Source organism: Styela clava, chromosome 2 (assembly GCF_964204865.1).
Source record: "Styela clava chromosome 2, kaStyClav1.hap1.2, whole genome shotgun sequence".
Lineage (NCBI taxonomy): Eukaryota > Metazoa > Chordata > Ascidiacea > Stolidobranchia > Styelidae > Styela > Styela clava.
In genome coordinates this window covers 11,555,840-11,571,659 of record NC_135251.1, presented here as the reverse complement: position 1 = coordinate 11,571,659, position 15,820 = coordinate 11,555,840, and the positions used below count along the sequence as shown (strand labels likewise).

At 34.6% G+C, this 15,820-nt stretch overlaps 1 protein-coding gene across 1 annotated transcript; it reads left to right on the top strand.

Annotated features, from left to right (window-relative positions):
* Nucleotides 1-1,942: 1,942 nt before the first annotated feature.
* Nucleotides 1,943-13,981, top strand: LOC120336583 (uncharacterized). The gene is made up of 17 exons (XM_039404292.2): nucleotides 1,943-2,098; nucleotides 2,671-2,829; nucleotides 3,031-3,189; nucleotides 3,479-3,692; nucleotides 4,355-4,463; nucleotides 4,708-4,771; nucleotides 5,080-5,217; nucleotides 6,243-6,373; nucleotides 6,858-7,082; nucleotides 7,921-8,060; nucleotides 10,209-10,381; nucleotides 10,638-10,683; nucleotides 11,265-11,389; nucleotides 11,824-11,920; nucleotides 12,489-12,584; nucleotides 13,208-13,335; nucleotides 13,694-13,981. The coding sequence occupies exons 1-17, from the start codon at nucleotides 2,003-2,005 to the stop codon at nucleotides 13,874-13,876; spliced, it is 2,283 nt and encodes a 760-aa protein (XP_039260226.2). The 5' UTR covers nucleotides 1,943-2,002; the 3' UTR covers nucleotides 13,877-13,981.
* Nucleotides 13,982-15,820: the final 1,839 nt, after the last annotated feature.

Here is a 15,820-nt window from a genome sequence, read left to right as displayed (position 1 = left end):
GGCGGGGATAGTAATGTGCGAGAGGATTGCAGCTCTCCTCCCACTCAGTATGGTTCACACGACCGTTGGTCGATTACGACATCCCCCACCATCAAGCCCATGCTTCTGGAAACAAATAACTGGCTAACTAATCCCGACATAGAATGGTAATATATGCTCATTGATTGAAATGAGGAAGCTTATGAATATTTAAAGAAATTGATAACGACACATTATTAATCACCATCAACGAAGTTCTGTCCGCAAACAGTGAAACACAAGCGAGATGACTTTTGGACTTGACACCAAGCAGTCCTGCCAATAGATGGTATCCACATTGCGCGACGTTCCGGATCTTTTGAAAACAGTGGAATATAAGTGAAAATCCATTTCGTTGTCTATATACTACACGTACATACAACGGAACAATACGAAATAATCATTTTCAACAGTCAAACAAAACGGAAACGTATAATCCGACTTGCAACTGACAGCAGCCAAATGGACGTTTTTGTTTTTTTTGCCGTCCAGTAAACAAAGTCACGTGACCCGTGCAAGTCCTCTTATAAAACTCGATCTGACCGCCCAATCCATGCGATATAGCTGCATATTACAGGAATTCCATCTGACGTCAGTATGGGGCAAATTATTCTTGAATTATCGCGCCATCCCTGTTAAAACGTTCCTCTAATCTTGCGATTTGTGTAAACCATGCAACAAGCGAGTGCGCACAACTCCCAAGAATCCTAACTAAATAATTAGAACCCTGACGTGTGTCCATTTTTTAACATAAAGCAACTTACTCTTTCTTATCTGCAGATTTGGTACTCGCGCTTCCTCTTTCTTAGCTGTTGTTTCTCTTCTGGCTGTATTGGCATTTCTACAATTTTATCAACATGGTTAACTTGTTTTCTGCTTCTCGCAATTCTCCGTACAATCGTAAATTAATTTATGTGAGTTCAATAATTTGCAAAATGGCCTTTTGCACCTCGTTATTGCATATTTAGGAATTGCACCTATTTTTAATTCGGTCCTGCGGTATTTCGCAAAAAAAAAATAGAGGTTATGTTAGTACATCGCGCATTCGTCAATTTAGTCACAAACGTATCTAAAAAGCACCAAGTACGATGTACCGGTACCTGCAGTTTGCCGTACTGTTATGATGATCTGGATATGCAATATTTCGATTAGAACTTTTTTTTTTCAAGTCTGTTTCATAAGCGTACACAGGGTGCAGGCCCAGGGACACTGTCATGCCAGCCAAATATCAAACTTATATTCCCGAATTTCATAAAGTGTTTTCGGGTCAAACAAAATGTACTTTCTACGAAAACTAATACATTGGGACATCACGCTATCGCAGGATTTATATTTAGTTTTTGATTTGAAAGTATTGCTGCAACTTATTATAATGAAATGATATGGAAATATTGAATATTTGAAAAGTCTTATATTCAAACATTATGAGGTTATATTGGCAATATTTGCAATTTTGTTAACATACCGGTACGTCTTTGAAATAATCGAAGTTCTTCAGAGTCGGGAGCAAGAATTTTAATATAGACTAATATTGGATGGAGAACTATTATGAATAATAACATATGTTCGAAAATGATTAACTATGAAAAATTGAATTTATTTACAAAAAATCAAATTAGGCTATTCCGAATCTTTCCGGCCCGAGTAATATCAGAATATTTAATTATTACTGAATTAATGTAATCTGTACTACAATTTGGCCATATTTTGACATGTCTTTGGTGAATGAAAAGGTTCAGCCCACCTCTTCATGCACTCAACTTTGGTTGCGCAATTTCTGAATTTGGCACTTGACTCCAATTATAATCAACTTGGCGAAATCATTTTTTGTCCTTATACTGTTAAATTAAATACTGTTCACTCTTGTTTGGGAATTATTACAAAATTATTAAAAATTATTGCTGATTATGGAGTTGAAATAAACTTATTTTATAATATCTGAATATACAGAATGTAGTTTGAAAAGTTTGCTCAGTGGTAGAAAATGTCCAATTTGAATGAGGAATGTTCGGCAATTGACAATATATATTTGCAAAGCGCTCCACTCGTGGCAAAAGATCATGATCGAGCACTTCTTTCTGTAAATATTGGCTACATATTTGTAACAGAATAATGTACAAGATTTTTAATTGCAATATCTACAAGTATATGGCCGAGTTTGGATAATCTTTGGCCAATCTACTTCTCCATATGCATTCTGAAGTAATATTTTAAATAGCGAATATAAATTTGATTGAAGACTTGTTCAACGAAGAACATATAGAAGTCAATATATCAGTATATTGAATGTGTTTGATTTTAAAAAATTTATGAAAACTTAAATAATCTGGGATTTGTTTGGTCATTTTTTCCCATTTTCAAAAATGAAATGAACGATTTTTCTGTGATACAGAGAGACTATCTTGATCAAATTGTTCATTTTTCAAATAAAACTTCCTGAATAAAGAATAAACAAATTTGACATAAAAAATTAAAATAAATTTGAATCTTCGATTACTTCACGATATCTTTACGAGATCAAGCTTTCACCTGTTGGCTGCATGTTTTATATATTTTCATTCTTTTTGATTGTTACCAAAAATCTTAATCTTATTTATAATGTAGCTCTTGTAATAAGCACACACTAACTATTTTATCATTTCCTTTTTCCAGGCATTGCACCAGCAACAAAAATACGGGAATTTATGTGATGTTTGGCTTGTGATAGAGAATGAAAGATTTCCAGCACACAAAGCTGTACTTGCCTCATTCAGCTCGTATTTTCACACTTTATTTGAAAATGGACAACATGAGGATGAAGCTAAATCAAAGGTAAACTGATCGATAAATTTAATATAAGTTGTTTCCAACTCCTAGATAGGAGCCTAGGAGATATTTTAGGATGGATTGAATCTTTAATGACAGTTTAAGTAACTTTTTACATTTTTATCAAATTCATTTTCTCGCTCAAAAAGCTTTGAGCTTTTTTCTTTCTAATCCTTACTTACTCTTTAATAAGGACCAATTTTTCAGGCATGCAATGTCAAGGAAATAATTCTGTCATCAGTAAAGAAAAGTACTTTTCTGGTCATTCTCAACTTCATCTACACATCTAACCTTCACGTAGTCAAAGAGAATTTTAACGATATTCTTAGGACTTCAAGAAAATTACAAATTTCTGGTATTGTTGAAGTAAGTGGATATATGTTAATATGACTAAGTCTGGCTCAGCAGTTGCCCAACCATACTGAGTGTAATGAAAACCTTTGCACACTTTCACACTATTTTGTCTTCTAATAGCTATTAAATTTAATCCATTGATGAAATAATTAGAATTGCAAGTAAATTTGCGATTTTTCAAAAGTTCTAATTGTTTTTTTGCTTTTTGTATTATGTAGTAGAAGATTGGTTTTCCTACTTTGTGACATTGTGCCAATCTGATGATAGAACATTGCTTAATGACAAACATATTATTTTAAAGCTATGCACAAAAGTGATAGAAGATGAAACCATATTACCAACATTAATTGATGCCGAAAAGCCACAAAACAATGCAGAGGTTGAGGCAGACAATCAAGCAACCAATAAAATTCTGTATGTGGATTTGAATGATTGTGCTGATGAGAATAGCGTTACTGGTGAAATAACACAAGATTCTGGTCAGAACTTGGAAAAGGACTCTGACGTTTCCAATGGTAGTTATTGCATGCTTTGATCGTTGAAATACTGGAACTATCGTAGTTATTTGTCCTATTTGTATTAATTACCGCATGACAGAATGGTTGGTGTGCTAATCAGTTTTTGCCCTTTCTATTTTGTTCCATTCTTATTAATTATGATTTTTTTTGTGAAAATTGTGCGGTTGCATTCACTCTTGAATTTTTATTTAATAAGATCTTCTTAACCTAGTCTTCATAGTTAGATTGCATGTATAAAGTGCTCCAGTTACTGGATGGGAATGCAAACTTTCGAAATTCAAGCAGATAATTTGCATTCTGCTGATTATGCTATCCAATCTGCTTCCTCCGAGATTCGTTACTTACTGTCAGTGCGCTCCCTCTTTGGAGTTCTCAATTCCATATATGTCATATTGTCTAGAATTGATTCGTCACAATAACCAATGTCTCACAATAACCGGTGTAGGATTTCGCTCATGACTTTGTTCCGAAATGTGTTTTTTTTGCTTCTGAGTGCGTGTGACATTGCTTGAGCGAGGAAAACTGGAGAAACAAAATATTGTTAATGTTTAAAACAAATAAAGAGCAAATGAGAGGTTTTGGTTCTCTTTTTTTTTACTATTTCTATTTTTGCTATATTTTAAATCTCCTAATAACTCTAATGTCTGTCTTATTTTCAGGCAATTATCGGCAACATGTCACTGGTAAGTCACATCATCTTGGATTTGAGAAGCTTCCAGACACTCATTCTAATGGATGGCCGATGAGATCAAGAGTTACGTCATCTAGGTATGGATTAGTTATGACTGTAGCAGTAGGTATTTGTAAAATGTACATTGCTGTGATTATAGTCAATTTACTTACTTACATCTATTGTTAATCTGGCTTACAATTTGGCATGACAATAGTAAGTCACTAATTTCTAGAATAATTTTTTTCTGTGCTGACATAAAATGAACTACCTCATTGATTTTCATGATTTTGAAGTTTTTTTTTTTAACATTGCTTACTATACATGAATTTACTTTTTTAGCTGTATTGTACAATCACCAACCAATTGCAGAAATGAACTTCATTCTATGGCAGAGCCACTCCAAGTAAGTTTTTATCCGGATTGCCTAGGACATTGATATTAACAATGTTTAGAATGAACATGTTTGATTCAAACTTTCAAAAGATGCTCGTCATCAACGTGTCAACTTAATAAAAAAATATTTTATTGTGAGTTCAAATTCAGGGAATGTTGTTCCTTGTGTTTATCTCTATAGAATTAACCTTAATTTCTCTGTTATTTCTCTATCAAGGTGTGAAATAGTAGTTTCAATTTCCCATACCAATATCAACAATTAAAGCATTTCCTACATAAAAAGACCCGAAACTAATTAAGATATTGTTGTTTTGACAGGTCAGGTCTGTGTATTCTATTGCAACACATACAAAAGGAAAGAAACCAACAGGATTAGTTACAAATGCAACAAGTTCTTCCAGTGCAACTCAACCATGCTTCAGTCATAATTCAAACGCCCAAAATTTTAATGTGAAGGTTTGTGTATGAAATACTTGGGATAGTGTCTACTTTGGATTGGTGTAATTTTTCATTAATATATTCTATGACGTTCTGATACAAAATTATCGAATCATTCCTTGATTGATTGGTACATCATGATAAGCATCTTAGGAATATGGGAACATGCATACTATCACACCCCTACCCTGTGTGGGTCCACACTCACAGGTGTGAAACTACCGGTTTTGTTGCGCGAGAGGTTTTTAATATAGAATTTTTTCCATGGTACAGTTCTTCCACCTTATTTTAAAATCCCAGTACATATATCTTTGCTAATCAATCAGCACATCCATTAAAACAGAGGCCATAACTTCCGACAAAATTAATCCCTATAGTCTCCTATCTATTCAACCGACATAAATATATAAGTACTATTTCTTTCCTCTATCCCAATTTTAAAAATAGGTCTGTAATGATTCTACTTAACTGTCTAAAATTACTTCCGTTAGGGCTATAGAATTCACAAAGAAGAGCAAAAAACAAAAATTGATATACTGTAAAATCAAATTCGGCACAATTATTGATCCGAACAGCAACCTATCCATGCTGGCAAAAATATTCATCACCTTCATAAAAGGAGATGAGACAATAATACCAGAGTCTGTTCTCGATTAAACTGTTTGGCTTGCTCACTGAGCTGTATCTTTCTGCCAATCTTGTGTCTCTTTTTACTTAGGTACATCAGTAATAAATTATCCATGTCAGCGGTTCCCAAATGTTTTGCTCGTGCCTCGCTTAATTATCAGGGTCAAAGCGCGCTTAATAAAAAATGCTACTTTTAAATAAAACTCAATTTTAGGATTATTGATTTGTACTGTATGCCTACAGAGTAAAGTGAGAAGGTTTCTCTTCCCCATCTCTGCCTGATTTGCTATTGAAATGTGAAAAAAATCAATTCTGTTAGATTTTGTGGCAGGCATTGGCAACTCGCTGCACCATTTGGGAACCACTGACTTATGTGATACATTTGCATTCATGTTCTTTTATATTCAATATGTTAGGTTCGACCTAGGAAAGTTTACACTTGTTCTCACTGTGAGAAACCGTTCAGCAAAAAAGCCAACCTGCAGCGTCATATTTTAATCAAACACACAACTGGTCATCGGTATTCCTGTCCAAAGTGTAATAAAACGTAAGTTTAAATCCAGGGGTGTTCAAAACCGAATATTCGAGTATTGCTGTCTTCTGTATAAAATATTCTACATTGAACTCTATGAAACACCCCAAATTTGGTAAAATTTTCACATAGCTGTCTGTATTAATGCCAAATCGGTAATCGGTAGACAAATTACTTTTCCAATAATATCTGCCATCTTGTTTTCTTTAATCTCTATAAACAAATTCTTTACAAATTTAATCATTAGAATATCACCAATGGTGTAGATATCATAATACTGCAATCATAATGTTGCCAATCTTCTGTCTATATTTCATAATCTGCTGTTTATTAGATATCTACAGCATAAGGAATTTGATTGACATAATGGACGCCTTGGACGGTATCTATCAGTATTTCCATCTAATATCAGTTAATAAGTAACTGACTCGTATGGTATTTGTGGTGCAACACATCTTATCCTACCCCGTATTTCTAATAGTGTTGTGTTTTATTTCAGATATGCTATCAAGCAATCACTTCGCTACCACCTAACAACATCAGATTGTATGAAATTACCAACATTGCATCGAGATACTCCGAACACTATAAATACAACAGAACAACTAACACAGCCATTATCTTCTTATAATCATCATGCAAATTCGAATCATTTGCTCGACTTATCTTCTCTCGAAATGCAACAATATGCCAATATACACAGCAACCAAAAAGTACCAATAAGGTACGATGTTTTTCCTGTTATGTACTTGTATTAGGTAGTACCGTGTTTCCTGGAAAACAAGACCTAGCCTGCATTTTAAAAATGATTTTAATATGAACCCTCCCCTTAAAATAAGACCTAGTCAATCAGTTACCGGTAAATGAAATCTCTTTTGAAATTTATTAATCTAGTGACCTGCAAGACATTCCAGAGGGTGATGATATGGTCATTTTTGAATAATCTATTTTTAGTAGTTTTTCTAATTAAAATGTGTTATTTATAAGTAAATGGATATCAGTTTTCATATTTTGTAATATTTGTATATTTGAAAATCTCGTAATTCTCTAATTTGTAATTTTTCATTTTGATAAATGAAAATGAAAAAAGCGCCCATAAATAAGCCCTAGTAGTATTTTTTCAATCAAATTTGAACAAGACTCGTCTTATTTTCGGGGAAACACGATAAGTAGTGGTTGGTACCGGGCTTATTCATTGTTCAACGTGTGCTACTAAGAAGCGAACAATTTTCTTGTTACCAGTTGTGCATTCCAACTATAATTATTTTTATTTCTGATGATTTAATATAAGAATTCTTTTCGATTCAATTCTCATACTTAATGTAATGTCTAAAGATTGTTGCACTTACACATGAGTGAAAAAGCTAGGACTTAGCAAAACATTTTGAAGCTTCAAATTCTGTCTGGTCAGCAAAACATCCCATTGATAATCATGAGTTTATTCATGAGAGATCACAGTTAATTAAGTTGGCTAATTAGAAGTTGATAAAAGAAGAATATACTACTAATCTATCTGATTTTCCATGGATATACTCGGTAGTTTTATTATCATTTGTTTACAGTAATGCTGAAGTGTCGCTCAGTAATGGTTTTCCACATCAGTCATCATTGGTATCAACAAGTGTAGAAGACGTTATATCATTGAATATACCGACCACAGTAACACTGTTTCCAACCATAGCAAACCTTGATATGTCGACATGTAGGTACCGCACCATCTTACTTGTTCAAATCAATGCTCTAAGGCAGGGGTTCCCAAACTAGGGTCGCGACCCCAAATTGGGTCGGAGTGAAAAGTAGGTAGGGTCGCAAACAGTTCATGGGGTCGGTGGGGTCGCTGAGGTATGGTAGAGGATGGATGTACAAAACATCTAAGATTTGACAAACCATGTTAAATTTAGCAGTTTTTACCTTGCTGTAAAACAGGCCCATAGGCATCGCTCTATGCTTATGCTATAGAACAGGGATGGCGAACCTTTTTCAATGAATGGGTCAAAAATCACATTTTTATCGCGGAACATAAGAGAGTGGGTCACAGATATTTATTCAATGTTTGTATCTATAAAAACTTCTGAAACAAATCTTATAAGCTTCTGTCGGTGTAGTTTTGGGCTTCACTTATGCAGCACTTCTATCACTTTTTATGCCATTCGATTTTATGAAATTAGAGTACGAAAACACGCATCTGAGTTACTAAAAACGTTTAGGTTGATAACGGCAAATTATTTTACGGTCCAATAGAATTTAGAGGGAATATAGTAAATACATTTGGGGGTTAATTGCTATAGGAATTCCACTCTGATAATGTTATATTTTTTGATCAGCTTTTAACCACATTAAGGCACTTTTACACTGCCCCATTGTTATTTCAGATTTCTAAATTTTTATTTTAAGCCTGAATGATTTTGTTTTCTCAACGACATCGTAGACGATAAAATGCAGAGAAGCATATAGCTTCGTATTATTATTTGTATAACCCCTAAATCAGTCTGGAGATGCACTTCCGAAAGAGATAAGACGTTGCGAAAAATGGACATCAATTGCATTGTTATGTCATAAACGATGTCAGAGCCAATAGCTGGACAACGATACAGAGCGGTGCAGACCTGCGTCCAAGTTTAGGGATTTTGAAAATTACCTTTACCGGCCCGAAATCAACAAATTGAATATGAGCGATATAATAGTTATTGCTAGAATATTTTAAGGCCGGTTTTATCAATTTTTATCACTGATATGATAGCATTTTATTTTTATTTTATCCGTGCCTTAGCGGGTCACGAATAACACGCGGTGGGTCAATTTGTGACCCGCGGGTCAGTGGTTCGCCATCCCTGCTATAGAAAATGTAGGTGCTTATTGTAACATCACTGTTCGGTTTTAGCTTATTTTACTTAATACCACCACATGACCAATTCCAGGGAAAGAAGCTCTGAAGTTTCATGATATATATATATATATATATTGACCTAGGGTCGCTCTGGACACTTGAAAGTTGTCTTTGGGGTCGTCCTGAAAAAAACTTGGGAACCCCTGCTCTAAGGTGTTTCGGATTTATAATATATTGAAATTATGTCTGATTTGAACTGTGTTGACTTGACACTACAGGTTGCACATCTTAGGTTCAATTCAATGCGCCCCATCCCACCCCGGGTGCAATAAATTGAGTAAGCAATGCAGAACCGGAAAGATTGCAATTCATCTGAATAAAATTAACTCTTCGCATGTTGTGAGATATCAGTGGCTGCCTGAAGGGCCTTGTGCAGAGCAAAAGACATAAATAAGCATCTAGTGAAAAAACTTTGTTGTACTACTGAACAAGTGTAGAGGAACCACTCAAAATGAAAGTTACATGTAAATGGAGTGCCAGTCATTGATAAGAGAATCGAACAGTTCTGCTGTATATATGAATACATTGGGCGGTGCTGGTAATATTATTACTATGCAAATTTCAATTAAATATTCAAACCATCAAAAATGTTTAAGGCAACTGATATTTCATGACAATTTGAAAAATTTGGCGACAATCTTATTTTAGTAAATGAGCATTTATTTCAACTTCAAATGTCATTAGCATTCTCAGGAATTCCTCTGTGTATTTTGTGGAACTCAGTTATGCTATTTTGTTAGGCAATTTGTACAGATTCCAACAATACTTCTCTTAATATTGGAATTAAGTATTTTCTCACTCTTTTGATTTCAGTTTATTCACAGTTTAAACTAACAATCGTAACAAAATATTCCAAGGTATATCTTTGTATGATTCGGTTTTATTTCCTGTTATCATGTTTCTGTCGTTTATCAAGTTAATTTTTTATTTTCTATACTTTTTTAAATCTGTATTTAATTTTAGCGTTTGATCCAAGTACTATAGATGGAACAATTAGTAAATTCGCACAATCATCTTCAACATTCTCTCATTTGTCACATTCTACTCCTGTCTATGAACAAAGCACAAACAGTGATGATGACATGCCAACTATCAGCAGAGTACAAAGTATCCGACAATCTTTCCTATCAGACCAAGTAAGTGGAATCCTCCACGCTGCCACTTCTTGCCAAGAGTTTCCTTTGTACCTCTGATATTCCTACGGAGATTCATAAATTTTAATCTTGCATGGGATAGTTATGTACGAAGGGATTGCTGTACTCCTCACTGTCGTAGAGTGTTTCAGATAGCAAATATATATTCACATTTTATTATCTAATAAGAGTGTAATTCAAATAGTACAATATTTCCTTTTGGCCGAATTAGCGTTTAACACTTTTTTATAATCTTCAGGGGGATGGTGAGGATGACTCTGCTACCATGACGACACCTTTCATGAGTGAGTGTGGTTACATAATCTAATTCTAAATCACAATCTAAGAAAATGATACAAAACGAATCAGACTATTTCAAATTGATTTCATTCAACATTCAAATAAGTTTTCAATTCAGGAATAGCAGCTCATAATGGACTTTCCCCGATCTTTGACCCCCGAAAAATTCTTCTTATACTTTACCATTGCAAAATTTTCGGGCCTTATTTTAAGAGTGGTTTTGCGAGTTGGCGCCTGTAAAATGAGGTTCGTGTTTCAAACTATCATTATGATTTATCGCATACAAAAATCTGTTTTTTAAAAGTACCGGTAAAGAATTTTAGACTAGTCTATCACAGCTATTTCTACACTAATTTTTTATTACTGCAATTAGAATTAAAACTCCTAGGAAGACAGAGTGATCATTGAATTATCTGATTTGTATTCAAATTTCCGAAACACAACTGAAAACTAACGAATAGAGTTCAAGAACGTGAAAACGAGATAATGTTTACGACCACGCCTGAAAATCTGATCTTATTTGTTTGTTTTTGATTACTTTTAACACCAAATGAGTACATTGTCAAACTCTTTGAATCTCTCACAGATGACCAACTATCTTCACAATCTGACTTGTCATCGTGTCCAACTACACAAACTATGACAACAATCATAAATAGTGCACCTGGTACACCGGTAGATGGCGAATGCTCAAGTGGATCAGTATCCAATGTAAGTTGTGTAAAATACTCTTTTGCAGCAAATAGCAGGATGAAACGACGGAAATCCTATGCCATCTGGATTGTAAAAAAATTGGGTACTCCCGTAGACCGTAGTGTGTATGTCAGGTTAGGGTTAGGCCATAATTTTATTCTGATTTTCCTTATTTTAGTTTTATTGAGAGTTTGGGGACTGTCTGTCTCTGTGTTAGCCAAGTGAATATACCCCCTGCCCAAAGGATTCAGTCCCTTACACAACTTGATGTGAATTGGGCGAACAAAATATTTACCGCCATATTGGTACACACACTTCTAGAGCGCCAAAAATTGGCTAGGCAATGTCAAACCGAAAGTTCTTCTAAAATGAATAATCTCCTAACACACCAGTGGCTGATTCTAACCTATTCTGTGATACTGAATCCTAGAATCAATGTTTCCTATTCTTAGATGAAAACAACTGATGAGCATACTGACATATCAGGATTGAATCCTGTTGATATTTCCTCATTTGCTGATCTGCTAAATTTATCTAATACAGTGGAAGGTATGTAAATTGTTAGGAATAGTCGGCGTAATTGTGCTTCTTTAACTGATGCCATGAATCTTCAACATTTACTCCTCAACCAGTTTCCAACCAAAAACCAAGATGGGGGGAATTTCCTTATTTAACATAACATTTGATTTCCAAATTGAATAAAATGTTCAAATAAATTCTAAATAGTAAATTCTTGATATTAGAAATAATTTAGAAAATTTCAATTTTAAATTATCTTTTTAACAATTGACAGCTTATTTCAACTTGAAGAAATGTAGCAAATACAAATCATGTGATGCCATCTTAAGTTCACTACGTTATCAAATTCAATCTGTTTCAAAATATATTGATCTGTATAAAACATTATCCAGTTGACAATAAAATCTGTACTAGAATGGTATAGTTTTCCAGTTAGGTAATACTCTATGTAGGTGTTTTCTTTCACATAGAGCTTTGTGTTTACTATACTAACCCTAACATCTCAGACTTAACATTCATAAATCTGCATCATGTTATTTTCACACTACTTTTATTCTATGTTAACGTTTGTAATAAAATCTTTCATTCATTTCAATAGGTAACAGGTACCATCCCATACAACCTGCACTCGCCACCACACACAGTTATGATTATCCCAGCAGTGCAAACCATGTTCCGACTCCAGCCAATGCAAGTAAGCCAATCTACCTCTACGACCTTTTGGCACAAATCAAAGCACTATAACACTGCATATGACGCAAACTGGACAAAATGTAGTTAATTGAGAGGGGCATATCCGGTGGTGAGATTCAAAATTTAAAGAACCGGTTCTCTCATGTCGCAACATGACACTCTAATAACACATCATTTTCAAAAACGTCAAATACAGCACTAATTATCCATCAGCACCTAATTGCTGTTGTCTAACGTCTAAAACAAAAAACAAGAACGAATTCAATGATTATCAGGTCATTCCAAGAATGAGTTTGCCATACCGTGTGTCCTACCTCTGGGGTCTGGGCATAGCTCATATGTTCAAGTACCATCTCACTAAGCGTTGTACTTGAGAATAAACTCAATTTAAATCTTGAGTGTACAATGAGTTTCCTTGTCATGTAGTAAAAAGAAAAGGTGTTTGCAAGCCAGAATCGAGAAAATATATCATGGCACGAGAGTTGGCCCATGTTTAGAAAATCATAAAAATATACAATTTGGGTAAAAATTACAGAGAAACACAAATGACTTAAAAACATGATTGATGATTGTCATATTTAACTCTGAATATTCTTTTTCTAATCCTTTTTTATTCTATTTCAGATATAAATATTGATAATAATGTTCATGTTTGTGTGACTTGCAATCACTTGTTCTCATCCATGGAAGCATTTGATCAACACAAAAGGAAATGTTGTAAATGTCCGTTCTGTAACAGACTATTCACAGCGGTATGTTGAATTTATGACGATAATTATGATGGTGAACTGGATTTTTTTTAAATATGTTAGAACTATCTTGTAAAACAAATTGTTATACCAATGTTATATCGTGTGTGGTTAGCTTGTCCGCCAATTGCCTTCTTGAATATACTTTATGGACCATGCTTTCAAAATTACATTCGTATGTTCAAAATGCCGTTATACCAATTAATTTTTTTGCCAATTTACTAAGTAAAATTTGACTTATACTTCAGGGTATTTTGTAAAGTAGATCCATTTAAATTGACAATATATAACTCAAAAATAACTTTCTATTCAATTTATAGTTTACTATTTTGAAATGTTCATGGTATTTTACCTCTTACAGTATAACAATATGAAGAGGCATATCAACATTTTCCACATCAAGCAGAAACCCCATAAATGTAAAGTATGTGGCCGTGCATATGGCATCAAACAAAGCATGAGGATTCATATGCTCAACAAACATGGGATCCCATTCATCACAAGGAAATATCAGTACAAGAATAGAGATTCCAAGATCATCTAAGATTTCCATTCATTCAAGGAATATTGTGTAGTTTTTGTTCATTCCATTAACTGGAGCATTATTGTGTTATATTATTTTGTGCAATATCTACCGACTAAACTGCTAGTTTGTTTGTTTGTGTGATTCAGCTGAATAGCTATCAAAAGTATGACGTTGCATCAAGTTTGGGAGGAAAGGTGTTTAGCTCGCCAGGGTTAGATTTGTATCAGATTATTATTAATGACATATTTCATTCATTCTGTAGAGCCTACCTCCTTTTATCGCTGTGGTTTTGCGGCGAAACTCTTAAAAAAAACACAGCACAGCAACAATTCAAGTTGAAAACAGATTCTTGAAGATCGCTGATGACTGCATATGTCTTAAAATTAATACATTTTATTTTAACTTTCCTATCGGCGAAGCTGTTTAGAACTGTTTGTTGTGACGCCCGGGAATTAATATGAAACTATGTTTGAATATGTTGCAAAGCCCTAAGTATTATACTGCGAATGTTTCCCGGGGTAGGATGGCGTAATCTTTTGATTTGTTGAACTTTAAATGGGGCGAAGGTCCGACTGGAGAGGCCAGAGTACAATGTCACACGAGAATGTATATTTTACGCCAAAACATAATGGTTCTAAGTGAAATTCACAGACATTTCTCGCAAAACCTAAACAACAACAAATTACGAGATTCAAAACAAGGTGATAAAGTCGCAGTCCATAAGTCATTATGATACAAAAATCATTTGACAGACAATTTACGTGTCCAAATAATTAGCAACATTTTTGAAGACTGATATTATATTTCGCGATATTTCAAATACAAATTTGCAAAGCTAAAAATGTAAGTTTGTTTAGATGTGACTACAGAGGGTATTTATAAAAGTGTTCATTGAGGGTGCATTGGATGAGAGCAGAAGTTTTGTGCTTTTGTCTAAATTTAGAAAAAAAATAAGTGGTTCGCTTTGCGTGTAGGCTACGTTTTCTTGAAAACATGAAAACAAGGCTCAATGGCGCATGGATACCGGTAGGAAAACCCCTGAGTGCACCGTGAATACTAAATAAGAAGGGTTTAAACAGAAAACATTTTGATGGAACATCGAGTCCATAGAACACGAGGAAATTTCATTGGTGATTCTACATGTGTGTGCTCTTTCTGATCACCTTCATCATTCTAGTGACCTTGCGTCTTCATATTTACCGTGCCTGGAAGAGGAAACGAATTTAATTCGTATCAGCTGTCATTTTACTGGTATTGCAATTTGGATTTAGCTCTCAGATTGACAGACTACTTGCCGTTCACGTAGCCGCTGGTCGGTTTCGGCCTCCTCTACACTGGCATGGGCAAATTACGGACCGCGGGTCGAATCCTAAAAAAATAGCTCAACGAATTTGTTGACTTTTCAATTAAATTTAATATTGGCTCAAGGCTTATTGTTTTCCACTTTTTCTTTTGTACCACTGTAAATATTGTTCATAGAATTTAACCTATCACGCCACACTCACATGACCCGCCAGCAGTGGCGTAGCAAAACTCTCGTGCCCCCCCCCCCCCCCCCGCAAAAATATTTCGTGGAAATGACCCTAAAAACTCTCGGACATAAGCTAAAACAACGCTTTTATTTATTTCGTCAAAAAGCATAACACGTCGCTATTAATGGTAACCTAAAATTTGCCGTTTATCTTGATCACTTTAATTTTTTTCATACGTGCTTCCTCTTCTGCCCTTTCTTTGCGTTTCTGTGCGCCACTGAGAGGTTTTGCTTTCGACATCATTCTGACAACCTTTCTAACTTTGCCGGTGCGATCAAACCACAAAACGCCGAAAATCGACGACTCCCTGGCATTGTTACGTACCAAAATGTTTTGAGCAGAACTAACATCAACGTTTTAAAATGTGCATTACTGGTTTTGCAATGCAGCTTTTGGTTTTACGGCTTAAATTTCTAAATTCTAATTTCTA

Excerpts from the sequence above, each read along its gene's own strand:
- LOC120336583 (XM_039404292.2), top strand. The coding sequence starts at position 2,003 with ATGTCCAATTTGAATGAGGAATGTTCGGCAATTGACAATATATATTTG. Across the intron at positions 3,190-3,478 it reads AAATTTCTGGTATTGTTGAA|CTATGCACAAAAGTGATAGA; the intron begins GTAAGTGGATAT and ends ATTATTTTAAAG. Across the intron at positions 7,083-7,920 it reads AACCAAAAAGTACCAATAAG|TAATGCTGAAGTGTCGCTCA; the intron begins GTACGATGTTTT and ends ATTTGTTTACAG.